The 22,566-nt window shown below is 35.6% G+C and overlaps 1 protein-coding gene across 2 annotated transcripts in view; it reads left to right on the top strand.

Annotated features, from left to right (window-relative positions):
• Positions 1 to 22,566, top strand: part of LOC150096622 (protein LSM14 homolog B-like) — a 146,492-nt gene that overhangs the window by 98,878 nt on the left and 25,048 nt on the right. For both annotated transcript variants that reach the window (XM_090408341.1, XM_090408342.1), the window contains exon 5: positions 8,725 to 8,868. In XM_090408341.1, coding sequence (XP_090264467.1) covers positions 8,725 to 8,868 — 144 coding nt within the window. The remainder of the gene's footprint in view (positions 1 to 8,724; positions 8,869 to 22,566) is intronic.

Below are 22,566 nucleotides of genomic sequence, written 5' to 3' on the forward strand. Positions count from 1 at the left end.
AAAAGGAATTGGAGATGATAAATACCCCCCCCCCCCCCCACCCCCCCCCCCCCCCACCCCCCCCCCCCCCCACCCCCCCCCCCCCCCACCCCCCCCCCCCCCCACCCCCCCCCCCCCCCACCCCCCCCCCCCCCCACCCCCCCCCCCCCCCACCCCCCCCCCCCCCCACCCCCCCCCCCCCCCACCCCCCCCCCCCCCCACCCCCCCCCCCCCCCACCCCCCCCCCCCCCCACCCCCCCCCCCCCCCACCCCCCCCCCCCCCCACCCCCCCCCCCCCCCACCCCCCCCCCCCCCCACCCCCCCCCCCCCCCACCCCCCCCCCCCCCCACCCCCCCCCCCCCCCACCCCCCCCCCCCCCCACCCCCCCCCCCCCCCACCCCCCCCCCCCCCCACCCCCCCCCCCCCCCACCCCCCCCCCCCCCCACCCCCCCCCCCCCCCACCCCCCCCCCCCCCCACCCCCCCCCCCCCCCACCCCCCCCCCCCCCCACCCCCCCCCCCCCCCACCCCCCCCCCCCCCCACCATTACAGAGCATATGAATGATGCTGAGTTTTTGTGATCTATGATGGTGTTAGACGAATAATGTAGATATCTACCTGTATTTGTAATCATTAATCTTATGGTCTTTTAACAATAAAAGTTCTTAGTTTTAATACATTAGACCAAATATGAACAATTTAGTTTATCTACTATTAGTTCTTTGTACTTTAGTTTAGTTGCATCTTTCTTCATGTAAATTGCCACTCATTCCACTCACTCCAGTTGTCATTTGGGTTGCTCTGCTTAGTACCTTCTCCAGAATATCCCTATCTTTTATGATAGAAACTCTGAAGTAACCCTTACCAGTAAGAATAATTACATCTTTGTCAGCTAGCAAAGTTCTTGCAAATTAATGAAAATATCCTGTCTGCAGTCCAGTCAGCTTTGTTACATTCAGAAAATTTCATACTATTGAGGAATTTGTGTTAAATGTTAATTACTATGCTTCAGTCTAGTGAAGTATCCTGTTTGTCAGTCTGAAGCAACAGCCCTTCATCTGCATTAATACTCTGTTCCTTTGTGTCATCTGCATATTTTGACTTTGAATCATTAAACTTATAATCCCATTTATCAATATTCTTAGATTAGGAACAACAATGGATCTGACACTGATCTCTGTATAACTCCCATTAGTTATCAGAGCCCATTTCAAAGCATAACTGTTCAATATGACTACCTTTTCTCACTCGATCATTCCTTACCTTTGGCAGTTCCTCTCCCTTACAACTAGTGATGTATTGTTGCTGTCTATTAATAAGTAGTGTACATCATAGTATCAAATACATTATAATACTAAAATCTGCATTTGCAATCTAAATATATAATAAAGAGCTAAGAGGCTGTTTTTCCGGCCACATAAATTAAGGGGATGATAAATCCCGTATTATTTTACAGCCGGGTACGAAACTCGGGGATCAAAATCTAAGAGTTTCATGCCAAAGAATTATCGGCGAGTCCAAGCGTAAGTGATCACTTCGGTAGTACAACACTATGGCAACTTGTGTCAAAGGTGGAGCAAGTTCTGTCACTATCCTTAATATTTTCTCATAATGTAAAACGCAGCTCCTAGGAGATGTATTACTGTTTTACATTATGAGGAGAGGTCACTACCCAGACCGGTTTCGACCTTTATTGAGGTCTCATCAGTGAGTAGGTAAACCTGGAATATCAAGGTTTAAGTGAACCGAACTTATATCTACCCCTACCCTTACATATATTCCTTGGGTAGTACAACACTACCCAAGGGATAGTGTTGTACTACCCAAGTGATCACTTATGCTTGGACTCGCTGATAGTTCTTCGGCATGAAACTCTTAGGTTTCGATCTCTGAGTTTGTACCTGGCTGTAAAATAATACGGGATTTATTATCCCCTTAACTTAATTTCTGTCGCCGGAAAAATAGCCTCTTGGCTCTTTATCGTAGAAGTAATAATATAGCGGTATGCTGGTCTGGCAATTCGTTAGTAGGGGGTATATTTAAGTTCGGTTCACTTAAACCTTGATATTTCAGGTCTACCTACTTGCTGATGAGACCTCAATAAAGGTCGAAACCGGTCGGGGTAGTGACCTCTCCTCATAATGTAAAACAGTAATACATCTCCTAGGAGCTGCGTTTTACATTATGAGAAAATATTAAGGATAGTGACGGAGCTTGCTTCACCTTTGGCACGAGTTGCCATAGTGTTGTACTACCCAAGTGATCACTTACGCTTGGACTCGCGAATAGTTCTTCGGCATGAAACTCTTAGATTTTGATGGATTTCGATCTCAGAGTTTCGTACCTGGCTGTAAAATAATAAGAGATTTATTATCTCCTTAACCTAAATATATAATGTTGAAACTTTTCTATATCTAATTCCTTTTCTAATAGTGCCATAACTAAGTTTGAAGGGTATCTCTGTTAGTGTCATGATTTGCTTATTTTATTGGAATTTTTAAATGTTGCTGCAGACTGTGCTTAAGGCTCCATTAATTTAACCCACAACATGTTAAACTTGCAAATCTGTAGTTCTCTGGTAATGAATTGAGGTAACATTTATCTTTGTTTGATTCAGTGGAGGAATATTCCTTAAATCCAGTAATGACCTCATTAATTGTTTTACTATCTTTCTTTGCTTGATATGACATGATAGGATATAGTCCAATTACCCCTGGAACCTTAATTTCACACACACACACACACACACACACACATATATATATATATATATATATATATATATATATATATATATATATATATATCAAAAAAAAAATCAGCTAACGCCTTTTTATTCCCGCATACGGGAGTAGGCGAGGCCATTTAGTCCTATCTAACTTTTGGAGACTGAGTGGGCAGTTCAATCTCCACTGGTACCCAATCAGAGACAGATGGCCCAAGGCTATCACTAATTAAGCAGTGCGCAGTGAAGAGAGACGGCTCAAATGTGCCGCCATCTCGTGGTCCCTAACCCAACACAATATATTTAATGTCTGAAATAATGTGGGTTCTACGGTCGATTTTCTTGAGTTTACAGGACGAAAAACCTGAGTTTCCGGGAGGAAAAACCTGCTTGCCCGTGCCAGAGATCGACTAACTCGGGAACCGGTCGAAAAAAGGCTTAGAAAAATTTCCTCTAGTCGCCGACTAGACTCGAAACCAAGTCTTCCTTCGTGCGGCCAAGCGCGGCGGTGTGCAAACGCCACATCCGCTGAGCTACACAGGCACTTATATATATTTTTTTTTTTTTTTTTTTTCTTCCCAAAGTTCATTCTCAGTTACTAGTATCTAGGTTTTCCTGGCTTCATTTATAGTTAGAATGTTTTCTTGAGTTAGAATGCAAACAACTGGTTTTAAAGTATTTCCATCATGCTTAATTTGTCAATCCATGGCTGTTCTGCAAAGGACCAGTGCAATTTACACAATTTCATTTTGTGTTGATAAAAATGTTTCTTTCCTTTGCACTTGTAGCCAATAAACTTTTCATGGTCTGTATTTGCAAGTGTTGGGTGCCTAGAAGTGTTGTTACAAAGAACTTTGGTATCTTCTTGAAGTTTGCCTGAGCTTCTTTGTTATCTATTGTGTACCGACATAAATTTGGAGTTCTTATCCTAGTTACTAAGACTACTTGAGTTGGTATTTTGAATCATTTCATTAATTAATGCTTGCCAAGTCCTGTCTCCCAGCATATAAACAAGCTTCATTTTTCAGTAGTAAAAAAATTGTATAATGAGAAATTGACACCTTATCCCCTGTCCAGTAATTTTTCATGGTGCAGTCACCTGGATAAGGAATAATTAAGAAATGGACGGGCAGTTTTTGGAATTTTGTCAGCCACACAGCCACCCATTTTGACCAAAAGTAAACATTCATTATTGGCATAATCAAATGTCATGTCATCTGTGGTATTACTGAATTAAATTAGGACCTGTGTTTTTGTGGAATGTGCAAACATGATAGGAACACCACCATAAGAAATTACAGAGGTAGAGAAATATCAGTTTTACATATTTGTTATCAAGATGATAAAATAAGTGAGTTACTCCTAATTACTTATGGTTTGTTGAGGCAAAATTGATTAAGGAAAGGAATATTGCTGTGCTAGTGTAGCTAAATGGAAAAGTATTGAGTCCTTGACAGCTTAATATAGAGAAATAGGAAGTTAGTACTATACAAAGTTTCATCCTTATGTGCTGTACACCTTAAAGGTACATAATCGGAAATTTCATGTTTACGAATTTAGGGACATAAAACGTGTTGAAATGATTATTTTACTTTTTAATAAAATAACAATTGACGTTTTGACCCCTGTATTGAGGTCATCAGAAATATACTTGTGTATATGAAAACAAGCTGCATGCTCTTGCACTCTACAAAGATAAATTGAATCTATGCTGTTAACTGATCTTTTACTTAGTCTGACCTCTAGTGGGGAAAAAATGCTACACTAAACCTTGCTAAAGTCCTCTCATAATAAGATTTTCTTTGGACTTGTACAGTTCAGGTTGCTATTGAATGTTTTTTAAAAAAAAAAAAATAAAAAAAAAAACTTCATCAGATCTTCTTGTGTTGAAATTTTTCTTTGGCTTATTATGGTTGCAAATGGGTCCTCAACATCCTGGTTATCAACAAATCAAACTACAACCTCACCCAAGGTGAACTCTTGCTGCTAGAAAAAGACCTAAACTATGCGATTGCGCTGAGGTCAGTAAACAAACTAGATATTATTTATCATATCAAGAGAGGTCTAAGATCCCTCCCTGCCAATGTAGCTGACAAAATATGTATGGAAACATCATCCATACTAAACTAAAACAAAAAAACTAAGCAGCAACCTAAACAAAACGGAGAAAAACTGATCATCAAATCCCTTAAAATAAAATTTAAAAAAAATAAAAAAAAAAAGGGGGGGGAGACGTAGAAATGGAGATATGTAGACAGACAACCTACATAAAAAAAAAAAATTAACCACTTTGTATTAGATTACAACACCTACCAAATGGTGAACTACAACCCCCATGAAATTCATCAAAAAGAAAACAACTGAATTAATTAAATCCGTTAACTCATGGCCAGAAGAAATTACCAAAAAACTAATATCTCATTATGCCTGCATGCCCAGAATTTATGGCCTGCCAAAAAAATGCACAAACACACCACTACATCTGATTGTTGAAGGAATCGACAGCTCGAATTACCACTTATCAAAAAAATTAGCAGCCCCACTCATTGGTAGGTCATTCCCTTTCCTACATTAAAAAAAAAAAAAAAAAAAATTCATAAACAAAATTAAAAACATTACACTTAACAACCAAGATTTATTAATCAGCATTAGTTTTAAAGTTATGTCAAAGCCCCTTTTCAAAGGTGAAAAGGGCTTTGACATAACTGTCCTTTTCACCAATGTCCGATCAATGATATTATTATGCTCCTATAGAACATTTCCACACGACATCATGGCCCTCTTTGCCCATGTACTCCCTCCAGATATTTTGTGTGGCAAAATAATTTTTACCTTCAAAAAAGAAGGTACAGCCATGGGCTCACCACTTTCACCCCAATAGCTAACTTTTATATGAAAGATTTTGAGCAATGAGATCTAGAGTCAGCGTGCCTAAAGCCCAAAATTTAGCTCAGATACTTCTATATTTTTGCCATTTGGCCCCATGGCCGCGAAGCACTAAATACATTCCTTAGCCACCGGAACAAACAACACAAACATATCCAATTCATCATTGAAATATGAAAAAACAACCCTCTTCCTTTCCTAGACACACTCATCATGCATTTTCCCTCAGGCTGTCTCTCTCCTTCTCGGTCTACTGCAAACCTACACACAGGCCAGTACATAAATCCTTACCACCACCTAACACAAAAACTAGGTGTAATAAGCACCCTTAAACATGGAGCTCAAACTATTTGTTTAAATGAGCAAGCTCTAAACCAGGAATAAGAGATCATCAACCATACATTTATAAAAAAAAAAAAAAAAAAAAAAAAAATGGATATGGTAAAAAAAACTATTCACAAGATCCTCCACAAAGACACCACTAAAAACAAAAATTTCAATTGTGCCATTTCCATACCTTTTGTTAGAGGCATTTCGGACACTACTCAAATACAACATCTAAACCACCTTCAAACCCCCGATAAAATTAAGACACCTACTCAATTCTTCCAAAGATCCTCTTCCACACCTAGCCCACCCAGGGGTTTACAAAATACAATGAACATATAACCCACCATACATAGGGGGGAAACAGGGTGAGCCATCCCAATTGGGAAGGACTAACACAAACGACACATTAAATACCTCCATTTTGGAAAAACTGACCTTTCAGACCACACATTCCAGACATTCCACAGAATTGATTGGAAAGAAAGGTACCAAGTCCCTACACTGCATCAAAACCTGGTTCGAGAGGAAATTTAAAGAAGCATGCGAAATGTTCAAACACAATCTTAACCTGAACAAAAATGATGGTCTAACCATTCCAAGAATGTGGAGGACCCATTTGCAACCAAAACAAGCCAAAGAAAAATCTCAATACAAGAAGACCTGGTGAAGTGTTTTTTTAACATTCAATAGCAACCTGAACTGTACAAGTCCAAAAGAAAATTTTAGTATGGGAGGATTTTAGCAGGGTTTACTGTAGTGTTTTTTTTACCATTAGAGGTCAGGCTAAGTAAAAAATCGGTTAGCATAGATTCAATTTACCTTTGTAGAGTGAAAGAGCATGTAGCTTGTTTTCATATACACATGTTTTTCTGATGACCTCAATACAGGGGTCGAAACATCAATTGTTATTTTATTAATAAGTGAAATAATCATTTCAACACATGTTTTGTGTCCCTAAATTCGTAAATATGAATGCTGATTGCTATGTAACCTTAAAAGAAAGAGAGATCAGAAATTCGATGTTATTTGATTATTAGCCAAGCAGTTATGCCTGGGTGATAATTTTTTTTAATTTTATTATTTATTTTTTTACTTAAATATAAAGAGCCAATAGGCTTCATTTCGGCGATATAAACATTATTTAAATTAAGGGGATATTAAATCCCACATTGTTTTAAAACCGAATAAGAAACTCAAAGATTGAAATCAGAAAGTTTCATGCCGAATATAGTATAATAAACTATAAAAGTATTGGCGATTACTAGCGTGAGCTAATGCAAGTAGTCCTAGTACGTAGTACAAACTCGGGCAACTCGCAGCAAAAGTAAAGTTCTGATCACTATTCTTGGTATTTTCCATAATGTAAAAACATTTCCTAGGAAATGTATGCTGTTATTACATTATGGTGGGAGGTCACTACCCAGACCGGTTCCAGCTTTTATTGAGGCTTCATCAGTGAATAGCTAGACCAAATTAATACCAAAGGATATAGCGAAAAGAACTTATAAACTCTGCTATAAGAGTTGTCAAAAAGGTGCACTCATTAAGTTACATAAATATAAAGAGCCAATAGCTTCATTTCGGTATTGTTTTAAAATAATTTATGTAACTTAATGGGAGCACCTTTTTGACAACTCGTAAACTTAACATCCACTAAGTCAGACATTTGCATGCTATTGGCAATACATAAATCTAACAAATGATGTGATATTGCTAATTAAAATGAAACAACTTATCATTACTGATCCATGAAATGTCAGCCTGCCTCCATACACTATCTAATCTGTGTAAATAGGCTGGTTGGTATTGCTGGAAACTTCCACTGTTTATTTCTAATTTTCATTTCATATGTTTGTGTTAGTATTTATCATGCCAAAGTCATAGGACATGTATATAAAAATGGTCTTTATTTGTTAATGTTTCAAACATACATTAAATATGAATCCAATAATAATTATATGAATCCAATTTCTGTTGGAAAGTTTTTGGTAGTATTGTGTTTAATTGTGAAAAAGTGCTTTAAAACCTTTTTTTTTTTTTAAGACCATTCTCTATAGATACTTCCAAGGTCAGACAGTAATTAACCTTAAGGAGAAAAGAAAACTGATATACTTAACCTGACTTCTGTCAAGTATTTCTTCCTTTACTCCATAAAAGAAGAAAAAAAAACTTTCTCAAATAGCTGTTCAAGGCTTTTAGAGAAGCATTTTTGATAATTTATCATCTTAGGCACTTCTGATATCCCAACAGTCTCGACATGAGTGTATACTTTTCGTTCACCACAAGCAACGTTGTCATTACTGACCTGTTTCTTTCTTTCCTGTGATATGTTGTAACCATGTAGTTGAAATGCTTTGTGCTGTATGTACACAAATTAGTTTTCTTCAGATGCAGTTCGTTTCTTCTGTAGACTCATTATTAGCATGGACAGTTTGTAGTAAGTAACAAAATTTATAAACATCTGATATTTCTGTAATTGGAGGGGTACTCCATAACTTTGATATAGTGTATCTGATATTAAATCTACATAATTTACCTGATTATTCATTGTTTATAATGGCATGGACTAGTCCCTTAGTATTTAGTTTGCTAGTTATTTAATTCTCAACTTTTAAAAATTTTATGCTGTGAAAACAATCCCTGGAAGATTGAACTCTGGAATAATTAAGGTGAGGAAATATATTTAAATCATCAATGTTTGTTTGCATATGTGTTTATATCACTTATGTGGAACACATTTATGGACATATTGACTATTAGCATAACAAATTCACTATTTTGTGAATGCATGGCTTTATTTTTTCAGGAACAAGAAGGAGAGTACGTGTTCGTAATCGTCCAAATGTAAATAATAGAACTTCTAACATCCAGTTTAATGAAGAATATGATTTTGAGCAAGCAAATGCAGAATTTCTTGAACTTGAGCTCAAACTTAATAAAGCTAATCTAGGTAAAATCATTTATGTTCTTTCGAGATGTAGAACAGTTTTTTTTTTTTTTTTTAATGTAAGAGATAGATAATCTGAGTATTTTTTACTAAACAAGAATTCCTACTTGATGATTGTCACTTGCCAATTTTGAAAACCTTGGTACCTGGAACCATGTGCTGAGGTCTGGTCAGAATCCTCAAGAACAGTGGTGTACAGGCTGTGTTACATTTGCCAAAACAGTTTCTGGCATAAAATGTATTTGCTACGTGTAATTAAAGATTTTGAAAGAAGTATAATTTTTACACAGGCAAATAGCCAAGACATTGTTTCACTGAAAAATTGTATTTAAAATTTGATTTTTATTAATAAAATAAAATTTTTTACTTTTAAGGATTTCTTAATTTATGCAGAATTTTTATATATACACAAACATTTTCAACGCTAGATGTATCAATATGCCACTAGGGCTCTAGGAGAGTGTCCAACCCCCCTTTTTTTTTTTTTCATTCACTGGAGCATCGATGGCATACAGTGTATTTGTTGCATATAATCAAATAACTTTTTTTTTTTTTTTTTGAGGTGTACTTTGTTTATATGAGAGTCAGAATATTATTAAATTATCAAAGATAGTAGTTGTTGCAATTAGAAATTATTTGTATGCAAAAATCTAAACTACATATTTTAATCCATAATATTGGATTCTTTTTTAACAAAGAAAATCTACAATACAATGTCAAACTGTCTTTTGTATGATAATCAGCATTGTTTTTTTATTCATCCATGTATTTCATTCCAAATACAGGAATAATTTACTTTCATGCAAAATTTAAATTCTTTATATACTGGTGTCTAAAAGCTAAGGACGAACTACATTTTTACTTGTATATATGAAACAATTTTCATGACTACACCCAAATGCGGACATAAATTTACTTCCAGCATACTAATAAACTATATTACACAAAATGGTCTTATAAATTTCATACAAATTGCAATACATTTTTGGCAAAAATTTCCTAAGAATGTAGTTAAGGAATTAATGTACAGTGCTTACAGGAAACTGTGGAGACATTTCAGTATGGAATATGTCCAACCTGAACATGCTTAGCACCAAGTGATTCAGGAATATTTGAGGCAAACTAGCACTCATTCTTCAGAATATGGATAAGGCCTTGTTTGTTTTTCTGGAGGGGAATTTCCAGCAGCAATGCACCACCCTGTTGTCTCCTAATTGTTTTTGTGGAGTTGAGAGCTGCCACTCGATTTGATTAATATCCTCAGTCTTGAAGTATCTCAACCGATGTGTGGCAGGTCATCCATAAAAATGAATTCTTTGCCTGCAGCACCATAGAACAATTGAAACATTGATGTTGAAGAACTTCATTGTTCAGCAATATTGTTCACCAGTCATGGTCCCTTTTTCCAGCACTTGTATCTCGGTGCATCTGTTATTCATAATGCCCCCTGACACCAGCAACACCCTATCGATCCCTTTCAAGAACATTCTCATGATTGTAAACTATCACTTTCATGCCAGATCAAGTGTTGTTTAGAATCAGGGGAAAGACTAAAACAACTCATCTATAAAGAGTACATTAGCCCATTGGTGTTTGGTCTAATTTTGATGGATAAAACAACACTGAAAACATGCTCTACGATGAGATGTGGATAAAGGCATGCATATCACAGGCCTTTGATCATATAAGCCTACTTTTCACATATGTTTGTCACGGTTTGTAGAGATATTTGTGTACCTGTGCTTGATTGAAGCAGATTTGCAAGCTGACCTTTCATGGTGTGGGCTATGCTATTAAAACCAAAATCTGTGCATGCTTCCTGGTAGAGCGAGGACAAATTCTTAGCAAATGTCTGAAATGCATTCCATTGGTTTGAAATGCTGCCCATAGCCTGGACACGATGCTACGTGAAATTCCAAACTCTGGCAATATCAGTAATTCTGTGGTATTCAAACATTCTAATATTTCTTCCCCATGTGAAATCATCTAGATGTCTTTGAGACATTACAAGAATCAGTTTTCAACTTCTTTCCTTCATGAGAAGAGCTTCCTTCAAGCAACTCACTTAGGATTAACATTGATTGTTTACCTGCTTTCTACTCAAAATAGTCAGTTATACAAATTGCTACAAGCTGATTTGTATGAATTTGCAGTTCTAATCTTTAGAAATGGTGTTAATCCTTAGATTTTGGACACCAGTGTCCCCAGAAGATATTAAAACCCAGTAACAGCAACACCTCTCCATCTTCAGAAGTTACTAAAAATATATCATCATTCCATGTATCTGGGGCATATCTGAAAAATTGACAAAAATCCTAAGGAAATACAACTTTATAGCCACATACAGACCACATAATAAAATTAATTGGCATTTCTTATCTGCTCCACCAAAGATTTCCCTAGACCTACTAGATGCCTTGCAGTTGCAAACTGTCCTCCTACAGCCAAACAGGCAGGACAGCCAATTTCAGAATTTCTGAAAATAAGGACTACATCCACTTCTACCATTACAACCACTCAGGACTTGCTGGCTATGTTTTGGACACCCACCTGAAAAAGTTGGTAGGATATTGCACAAATAAAAGGCTATTCCTTGAATCCGCCTGGTTCCTGACCTCAACAAATTTGGGTGCATGAGATTATCCCAAATTTTGGAAAGCACTCATCTTTAAATCTTCAGCCCAAAAGCTAAGACCACCCAAACTAGCCCATTAGGAGTGCCATTGAGAACTATAGGCCTGAGTTTGGTTGCCTTTCTTCAGCCTTATTTGTCCAATGTTAGTGGCTGCATGCACATATTTGTTTTTGTGATCCTTGATAATGGCAATGTAATGTTGCAGAAATGTATTAAAGTTACTATAATTAATATTTTAGTATGTTATTTAAATTAAGGGGATATTAAATCCCACATTGTTTTAAAACCAAATAAGAAACTCAAAGATATTGGAATCAGAGTTTCATGCCAAATAAAGTAAACTATAAAAGTATCAGCATGAAAATGCCAATACTTTTATTAAATTTATCTTTATATAATCATTCATGTTTATGATCTATGTAGAAACTTGGAGTTTTGCCATTGGATCCTGTGGTTAGCATTTTCGATTCCATGTTGTGCAAGGCCAGATTTGTGACCTTTGATAAGGCGGATGTGGTCTTGATTTCACAGATAGGTTTACTTATAGATCATACTGTTTGTCCATAGTAAGACAAGTTACATGATACTTGGTATGTGGGAGGTAGCATCACTGAGTTTGTCTTGTGGAGAAGGTAGCAAGTTGTGAATTTGATTGATGGGTTTGTAGCAATTCTTGTGTGCTCTGGGTACTAAAGATTAGGATGCCATATTTCTGAGATGGATGGTGAGCTGATGTATTATGGATGTAACGACCTGAAAGTTCATTTTTCAGTAGACAGAAGTGGAAATGGATCCATCTTGTTTGCACTGAATTGTCAAGAAAGGACATACCCGTTGGCGTTTCCTTTTCTAGTGTGAACTTGTTACAAGGATGCATGGTGTTTTGATTTATTTGTGGAAATGAGTATAGTTCAGGTTCCCTGTGACTTTAAACTGCAAAAACGTCAACATAGCATAGCCACATCGTTGGTTTTGGGTCAAGCGCAAAAATTCTTTTTTCTAGGTGTTCAAGAAAAAGAAAAAAAAATGGCAAAGTTGAGTGATAAGGGTGAAGTAACCTGATGTGATTGCAAATTTAAATAATTCCATTGTCAGGATGAAATTCTTCAGTTAACAATTCTGTTGTTTCTTTGTGAGGGATGTTAGTGAAGAGAGAGAGACAATGTCAAAGCTTACTAACATTCTGTATCTGCTAGTTTAATGTTTTTTATCCTTGTATGAAATTCTATGGAATTTTTTTTATTATCAAAGAGGTTGAGGGGGACAGAGAAGGTTAGACAGAAATCTGGATATTTTACATGTGGGAGTGCATATAGAATCCACAATAGGTCTTAGACCTCCAGGGAGTCGAACTCATTGGGGAGGCCCTTACTATTCGCACCAGTTGTCATACCTGTTCTTGAATTCATTCACACTACTCTAAAAGAAAAATCTAGCCCTTCTTGACAGCATTGATTCTCAACTTCCATGGATGCCCTCACATCCTTTCCCACCCTCTATAAAATGAAAAATTCCATCTACTGAAATTCTGTATCTGCCAATTTAAAAACTGGCAGATACAGATTGACTTACAAACTTCTGAAATAACCCTTTCAGAAGTTTGTAAGTCAATCATATCACTCCTCTTTCTCTTATTTGCTAGTGTCTGCAGCCTACAAATTCTTAGTTTGTCTTCATAATCAGTATCCACAAACCTGATATCACTTTAGACACTCTCCTTTGCACTCTCTCCACTGTATTATACTACAGAAACTAGGAGACTAGACCTGTGCACAGTAGTCAAAGTGAGGTCTTATCAAGGCCTTGTAAAGAGACAAAAAGTAAGGAGAGCTTAACTCCTCATATTTCGATATCAGGTTTAAAGCCATCTTGATTTATAATGTGATTAATAACTGCATACTCTTAATTCTTTGCCTGATTTTCACATCAGTGTCATTACCCTCTTTCAGTTGTGACTGAAGATAATTGTACAGTTTTTTTATGACAGATCTAGATCTGCAAAACAGATGAGTCCTTTTTGAATTCCAATGATTTCACCTCTGTTTTACATAAACTAATGTGATCTTGAAAGGCCACATTTGGCCTGAACTTGACATGCTTTTTTTTTTCCAGTTTCTCTTGTGCACTTGTACTACCCTAAGTATACTTTCAAAAATCGTACTTGGGGGGGGGGGGTACAATTCTCATTTTATTTTCCCTTTGTAGGATAGGCATTGGACTTTTGTTTCTTTTCTAGGATTACCTCTTCTCGAGTCTGAAGCTATGATTTTTTTTTTTTTTTTTTTTTTTTTTTTTTCCCTTTCCATCATTGCAAACAACTTCACCACTGCTCAAGTGGCTAAAAAAAATTTTTTTCAGGTTTTGTTCACTGTGGCTGCAGAACTTTTTCTTCTCCAGTAATGTACATCACTATACAGTTTTTTTTTTTATTATCGTGGTACATAGACTATTACTGTTTCCTGTATGAGATGGAAGGCTTCTGTGCATGTGCCCCTGTCTGCTGTGTTCAGTTGCTCAATGTCCATTTTGTGTCTCTACATTCTTATTGGTCTGTGGTATTTGCCTTTATCTGTTAATAACATCTGCACAATAAGTTATTAACAAATATTTACTTTCTTTGAACAAAAGCTCTCTAGCAAGAGATAAAGGAAACTAAGAATAGGGAAAGAAAACAGCTTTCAGCCTCCTAAGTGTTCAACTTCAATATGCCAGGTATTATGTATTAATCATGAAAATAAAGAACTACTTTAATAGTTTTTATACATACTGAATATTTTTTACTACTCTTATGCCTTAATATGTATGAAAAATAGGTGCATTTTTGACTAAATCTTGAAAGATCATAATTTTTCTTGCTTGGGAACGCAACCTTTATTATCTCTTGATATATACCTCTTGTTTTGCAAGTTTTCAATATATGCAGGTATAACAGAACTTCTGCATATAATGAGTCACCTGTATTTGTTCTTATCCTTCCTATTTAAAATCTGTATTTTATCCTCAACTAGTATGATTATTACTGTCACCAATAACCTAGTTGGCAAGATCTTTATTTCTTTGTTCTCTCAATGCGAATTTATGTACTTTATTTTTTTGTAGATAATATTAGGTAGAATTGACTAGTCCGTTTTTTGAGTAAAAATCAAAGTATTAACTATTATTAACTTTGTCTTTTCTTCAGTTTCCTGGAACATTTTTACAGACTGTATCTACCTTTTTTTTTTAGACTACAACTATAGCAAACTTGCAGGAAAACCATAGTATCATTTCTTATAATGAATAGTTTGCTGTAGGTAATTTGCTTACATAATTTAATGAGTAGCTCCATAACAATAGAGCATAATTTTGTGTAATATACCATTTTTGGCTGATATCTTAAGCCTCCCATCCTGTAGGCTTAGGATTTGGGAGTTACTTATTAATTAAAAATTTTAAATTAGAGTAATAAATGAGACATCTGGATAGTAATGAAAATCAGGATGATGGTTTATATTTAGAACAGATCTCAAAAAATAATAAGCCAAAAAATTAGATTTGGAAATAATGAAAAGTGAGACCCATACGTATGAGTAAAGATATATTTCAAAGAGTATCATAAATAAAATGATTTGGAAAGCAGTGAATTTAAAGATAATTTTAAAATAAGGGCTAAAAACAAACTATAAAGATGAAGCAACATGAATAATCCATTTTGGTGGATTGTCATCAGATAAAGTATTTTATCTGACATTCCACTGAAATGGCAAGCATGCTGTTACTTATATTGCTGTTTATGTTTACTACAATAAATTTAGTTTAATCCTTTATCCAAGTGCGAGCAAACAAAGTTTGCGCTTAAAAGTATCTTCAGGACTGGGGGTGTTGTACCACCTTACCCCAGTCCTGAAGATACTTTCAGGCGCAAACTTTGTTTGCTCACACTTGTATAAAGGATTAAACTAAATTTATTAAAGTCTAACCAAGTGAAAAATAAACTTTCAACATCTTTCTCTAAATCCAGAGTAATTTAATAAAAAGGTGGCACACTGTTTGGCAACTCCTATAGGTAGAGATGACCTTGCTAATGCTTCTACCTGGTATCTCCACTTGGGCCTGGCTACCACTGAAGAGACCTCAATAAAGGTCGAAACTAGTCTGGGTAGTGGCCCTACCCTTAATGCATACCATTATACATATCTGCAAGGAGATGTGTTTTGCATTATGGGAGATCCTGAGATAGGAGTGATGTTAGCTTGCTCCACCTTTGCAACAAGTTGCCTGATGTTGTACCACCTTACCCCAGTCCTGAAGATACTTTCAGGCGCAAATTTTGTTTGCTCACACTTGGATAAAGGATTAAACCAAATTTATTATAGTCTAACCAAGTGAAAAATAAACTTTCAACATGTTTACTACATTTTTTTTAATTTCATAATATCTAAATTCATTGCATTCTAATTTTATAATTTTATTCTTCTGTTTTTTTCTGAGTATTTAGTTCCACAATTTTTAGCTCACTCCTTAAATTTGCTCTGAATATTGTCATCCTGAACCTCAGGTTATCCAGGTGTCTGATTTAGTACTTTAATTTAAAAATTTTAATAAATTCATTAACCTATTAACAAATTTGCCCAAATATATTTGAGTATGTCCATAAGACTAAAAACATTTTTTCCAGAATTGCATCTTATATCTTTTCCTGATACTAAGAAATGAAAATACTTGCGTAGCTGTTTGTCTTGTGTAGTTTGGGCATGCTAAGATGGAATTTAGATTCTTATTAGTGGGGTGGTGTAATGGTAATGCATGGCAAAACAAATAATAAATTATACACACACAAACACGGTGTGTTCAACAAAAGTGGTGTGCGGTTCTCTTATCGCATTTTCCTGAATCTTCTGTATAGTTTGGAAACAACGTCATTTCAAAGTGGTTTTATGTTTAGGAAACAGGAAAAAAGTGCTGGGGCTAAGTCGGGAGATAGGGTGGATGGAGCACAATGTATGTCTGATGTTTTGCCATATAACTGTGGATGAAGAGCAACATTGAACATCCAAGTGTGGTTTTCCCATAATTCAGAGCTCTTCCTGCACATAGTATCCCTCACATGCTAAAACTTCCTAGAACAGCTCTTTGTTTATCATCTGACTATGTGGTACAAATTAATGGACAATGCCTTTCCAATCAAAAATCATAACCAACATCACATTGATGTTTGATAGACTCATCCATCGACACTTAACACCCCAACTGGCCAGGATGTCTATAGACATCAGTCTAAATCTGGATAAGATTCCGTGATACCTATTGAATAACATGGATAAGAAGTGTTTGGTCTCATTATATTTCATCCACATCGGCCAGTAGGGAGGTTAAACCACTCATGGCACTGCGTTCGGCTCTCAAAATTACACATGCACACATTGTTCAAGCTCTTTTATTGTCACTTTGTTACTAATCTGACGAACAGCTTGTGCACTTGCTCACTTCAGCAGATGTAACTCGACAACTAATGCTTATAGCAGAATGGAACAAATAGCAGTTTATTGTCAAAATCTGCCATTACATGTGCTTAGTAGCTGCAGTGCACTCTTTGTGCCAGTTGGCATGCTATTTAAAAACTTCTCTTTTTTTGAACATGTCTTGTGTGTGTGTGCACGTGTGTTTGTTTAATAAAAGATAATTAGTATTTTTTTGGTCAGCTTTCCCTCAGAAAATTGGCTAATAGGTTACTCTTCAGTCTACAGGTTGCTTTAAAAAAAAGTATTAGCTTCATTACTATAAGGCCAGGTTATTTATTTATTTTTTTTTTGTCTTGCATCAAAAGCTACATGAAACTTAAGTTTCAGAATATATTCCAAGTATTAAAAATATAAATACTATTTTTGGTCCCATTATTAAGTTCATTGTTACATAAAGTGTAAATTTGCAAAGTCCTCCAAATATGGCAGTCATCTTTGCAAAGGCCAAGTTGCTTAAGTGTATCAACTGATCGTTAGTTGTAGATGTGAAGACACTTGTTTCCTCGATCTTTTCTATAATATTGATCCAAAAGTACTTGACATATGATCTATCAAGTGACTAAATTACTGATTTAAGTAAGCATATTTTCTGGATTCTTTCTAAAATTTAAATCGGTGATTCTAGATATGATTTAATTAGTCCTGAGAGCTGGTTCTTCGGGAGTGGTTCCATATTCATTAAGCTTAAATAAATACTGTATACTAGCATTTAAAAAAGAAATGGAGCTATATGAAAATTTCCAGAAATTCATGCTATTGCAAATTAATTGCTTTTCTCGATTCTGTATAATGATCATGAAAATCCTTAAAGATGAACTTGAAACAAAAACATTGTCTATGATAAGAGATTGTTCAATCTCTGTTTCATGCAAAAGTTTTATACTACTATCAGACATTATGCAAATTCAAAAAGAGTATTCTATAGTTCATTTGAAATCAGAGCTTAATTTTTTTTTTCTTTTGATAATGTTCATACCAAGTTACTGATGTATGCTCTAAAAGAGGAGCATTGAAAATTTGTGGTAAAAAAAAAGTACAGCTGAGTTTAGTTTTGGGGTAGGGGTTCTTAAGGGTCAAAGCTATATAGCTGAGAAGAGACCTCCACATAGTCTTTAAAGAAATGCAGAGAACAGACCAGGGCTTCTGACCTAATGTCCACTCCTCACCATCTTCTCATGGTGCACCCTGTTAGAATACCAAACAAGGATGAGCTGGCAATTTGCGATTTAGCAGACCAAATTGTATTCTTAAACCATAATTACAGAATTTCATGCCAGCTGGGGTGTTGCCTGGTTAAACAAGACTCTGTTCTTTGCCAGGAAAGCAAGGTAAACAACAAAGTCAGCTACTGGAACAAACCCTGAAACATATCCCAAATTAACATCACCATAGTTCAAGATTGGTACTATCAACATAAGAAGCCTGAATGGGCAGAAGAATTGAATAAGTACCAGATCAACATAATAGGGGTGACTGAAACAAAAAAAAAAAAAAACCAACTGGTGAGATCTTTCTAAGTAATAAATACAGAATGTTTATATTCAGGCAAAATGATCAGGAAAAAGGAGTAGCTATAGTATTCAACACTAAATACAAGCTTAATCTTCTTGAATGGCAGGCAATATCAATTAGTTATGTGGGCAGATATCAGAATGGGGAACTGGACAATGAGACCTATTTGTGCTTTTGATCCCACAGAAGGTTCTATTACGGTTGAAGTAGAGGAATTTTTTGAAGCTTTAGAGAAAGTAATTGACACAATGAAACAGGAAAAGTTGGTCCTTGTTGGAGAACTACATAGCAGAGTTGGAAATGATTGTCAGACATACAAAAATATTTTGGGAAAATTTGGAGAAAAGAGCAAAGCTAATAATGATAAATACCTGTTGGATTTCTGGTCAGGACATTAAAATTGTCTATAAGAGATTGTTCAATCTCTGTTTCATGCAAATGTTTTATACTACTATCAGGCATTATGCAAATTCAAGAAGAGTATTCTATAGTTCATTTGAAATGAGAGCTTAATTTTTTTTTTTTTCTTTTGATAATGTTCATACCAAGTTACTGATGTATGCTCTTAAGGAGGAGCATTGAAAATTTGTGGTAAAAAAAAAAAAAGTACAGCTGAGTTTAGTTTTGGGGTGGGGATTCTTAAGGGTCAAAGCTATATAGCTGAGAGGAGACCTCCACATAGTCTTTAAAGAAATGCAGAGACTGGTTATTACTAACACAATGTTCCAACATAAAAATGTGCACAAATTTACATGGAGAGAAGAGGCAAGGAACAAGAAAAGTCTCATTGACTATGTTATTGTTGATAGTGATGTTTTCTCCCTGGTGCGAGATACCAGATTGTACAGAGGATTTGAAATTGGAAGTGATCACCATTTAGTCTTGAGCAGGATAAAACTGAATTTCATACTAAAAAGAAGAACATGTAAGAAAGTTTTGAAGCAAATAAAAGTTGAGCAGCTCTCAGATGTGAATTGTAGACTAAACTACACACATTTTTTTCAAGAAAAAAATGAAAGAGTTTGAGAACAGGAACTGCATGGAGATTCAGCCAGAGAGGCATGTGGTGAGGTTGTCTCCAAGGATAGAAAAATCAGAACTCCATGGTGAACACAGTAAGTTAAAGAGGCAGTAAAGGAAAAGAAGAAAGCATATTGAAAGTTCCTGGTGAATAAGTCAGCTTGTGCTCATAGAGAATACAAAGACAAATGTAAGAAATTTTTATATAATGAAACCTGTGGTGAATTCATCACTAAAAATACATGTATAACCACACTGATTAGTTTTAATACGTAAATATTTCATCCCAAGTATCTTGGGACATCCTCAGTACAGTAATTCAAACAAACCTTTTTTTTTTTCTTCTATAACATGTTACTGCACATGTATTGAGATTCCATTATAATCATGTGTCCTAACTATGTTATTTCTAGTATTGTTTGAATTACTATACTGAAGATGTCCCAAGATACTTGGGATGAAATATTTACATATTAAAACTAATCACTGTGGTTATGCGTGTGTTTTTAGTGATGAAATGTAAGAAAGCTAAACAAGTCATGTAAAGAATATAGAAAAAAAAATATCAAGAAAGTGGCAAAATATTCTGGAGGCTGTTGAAAAAGTGCAGAAATGAAGGAAAGAGCACTGTAAAAGGAATTAGAAATGATAAAGGTGACATAAAAACTAGAGGAAAAAGATATCCTTGATGTATGGAGTAATTACTATGAAAAGTTGCTGAATGAAACAAGCTGTGATAGTGCAGTGGTAAAGAAACACTCAACAGGCACACAATCAGCAATACATATCCATACTTGAACTAGAAAAGGCCATCAAAAGCCTGAAATGTAGAAAAGCAGTGGGAGTAGGTGAAATTCAACATTAAGTGTGGCAGTATAATGTCTTGCAGTGGCTGCACTACATAATTCAAAAGGCCAGGACAGAAGTCCAGATGATTGGAGCTCTCATAGTATACACACACACACACACACACATATATAAAAAAATTCTTTTTTACCAGGAAACCCCTACTGAGTTTCCTGGTGAGATTTATGCAAGTACACTTGAGAAACAGTTGAAGGATTGTGAAAGGGAAGCTTCATAAAGAATAAGCTGGATTCAGGCCAAATAGAAACTGTCAGGATCAGATTTTCACTTCACAACGAATAATTGAGAAATCGTGGAAATATAACAAAGATGTGTATTTAAGTGTAGACCTGCAAAAGGCATATGACAAGGTGCCAAGAGAAAAGCTATTCAAAACGCTACAGTTATATGGTGTCAATGGAGCATTATATCAAGCAATACTTAGTCCTTGAGTTGTAAGTCAGCAGTTAGAACTGAAGGAAGTACTGGAAGATAGTTTGATAAATCTGGTGTCATACAAAGATGTATGTTATCCCTTCTGTTATTCATTATCTATTTGGATCACATTATGAAGGAAAGAGGAATTAAACATGATATCAAAATTGGAGATGTTAATGACAGCACTTTGCTTTATGTGGATGATGTGATACTTCTAAATAAATCTGCTACAAGTCTGCAAGATTCTCTGACAAAATTGAATAACTGTTGTAATATATATGGTATGAAGGTCAGCAATAAAAAGACAAAGACAATGAAAATAGGCAGAATCATTGAAAATGTCAGCTGTGTTGTGAATGGAGAACCTGTGGAACAAGTAAAACATTTCAGCTATTTAGGCACGATTTTTACTGAAGATGGTAAATTAAATATGGAACTAGACAACAGAATCAACAAAGCTGGTGTGGTAGGAAGTCAATTGAATAAATTCATATTAATCTCGGCTCTTTACTTTATGCAGATAGTTTTACTTTTAAATAAATTCAGTACAAGTATGCAAGAATCTCTGACTAAATTAAATAACTGTTACAATAAATTTGGTATGAAAATCATCAATAACAATACAACAAAAATAGGTAGAAACATTGAAAATATCAACTGCATTGAATGGAAAACCTATGGAACAACTAAAACATTTTAGCTACTTATGCAGAATTTATAGTGAAGATAATAAATTAAAATGGAAATAGACAACAGAATCAACAAAGCCAGTATGGTTAGGAAGTCAACTGAATAAATTTATATGGAATAAGAAATCGGTCAAAACACTAAATTGGCTGTATACAAGACAGTGTTCAAACCAATTTTAACTCGTGGATCTGAGAGCTGGGTTAGAAATAAAACACTTGATCAAAGACTGGAAATCTATGATATGAGAGTTCTGAGAAAGATTAATGTAGTGAATTGATGGCATCAATGGCAATATATTAAAAAAAAAAAAAAAAAAAAAAAAAAAAAAATGATATTAGGAAAGAACTTGACATTGTTAGCATCTAGGAATGTGTTAGTAGAGTTAATCTTGGGTAGTATGGTCATTTAAACAGAATGGGAGAAGAAAGATTAGAAAGACAAGTGTTCTCTGCCAGTTTGGCAGGAAAAACACCAGATGAAGACCAAGATATAGGTGGATTGATACAGTAAGAAGTGCCTTAGAAGACAAATGTAAGATGTGATTAATGCTGGAGTCTTGACAGTTTAATTTTGGAGGAAAATTGTTGTTAGTAAGTTTTTCATGTAGTACTATCATTATATCCTGTACACCTCTTGAGGATACATGTCAAGAATTTGATTTATGTGAGTTTAGTTTTACTTCACTGAACTAAAAGGATCATAACCCTGATTTGCAGATTTATGGAGATAATAGAAATAGACTAATAGTCTTGATTTTATAGCACGAATTTTGTCTAAGAAGAGAGCAAGCAGTGCAGTATTGGTGTAATCAACAAAACCACAGAGAAAATGGAAATTTGCTCACTATAGATTGCAAATTGGAAGCGTTGAGTGTGTGTCCAACTGATCATTAGCCATAGATATGAAGACACTTGTTTTCTGAAACTTTTCCAAACATTTATTCAGGTGGTATGTGATCTATCAAGTGAGTAAATTACTGAGTTACTAAATTATTTTGGAGTGCAAAGTGAAAGCAATAGGGCAGTAAATGGTAAACACTTATGATTTATTTCTAGATTG

The sequence above is a fragment of the Typopeltis vanoorti genome, chromosome 18, assembly GCF_054136105.1.
Source record: "Typopeltis vanoorti isolate ZY-2024b chromosome 18, IOZ_Tvanoo_1.0, whole genome shotgun sequence".
NCBI classification, from domain to species: domain Eukaryota; kingdom Metazoa; phylum Arthropoda; class Arachnida; order Uropygi; family Thelyphonidae; genus Typopeltis; species Typopeltis vanoorti.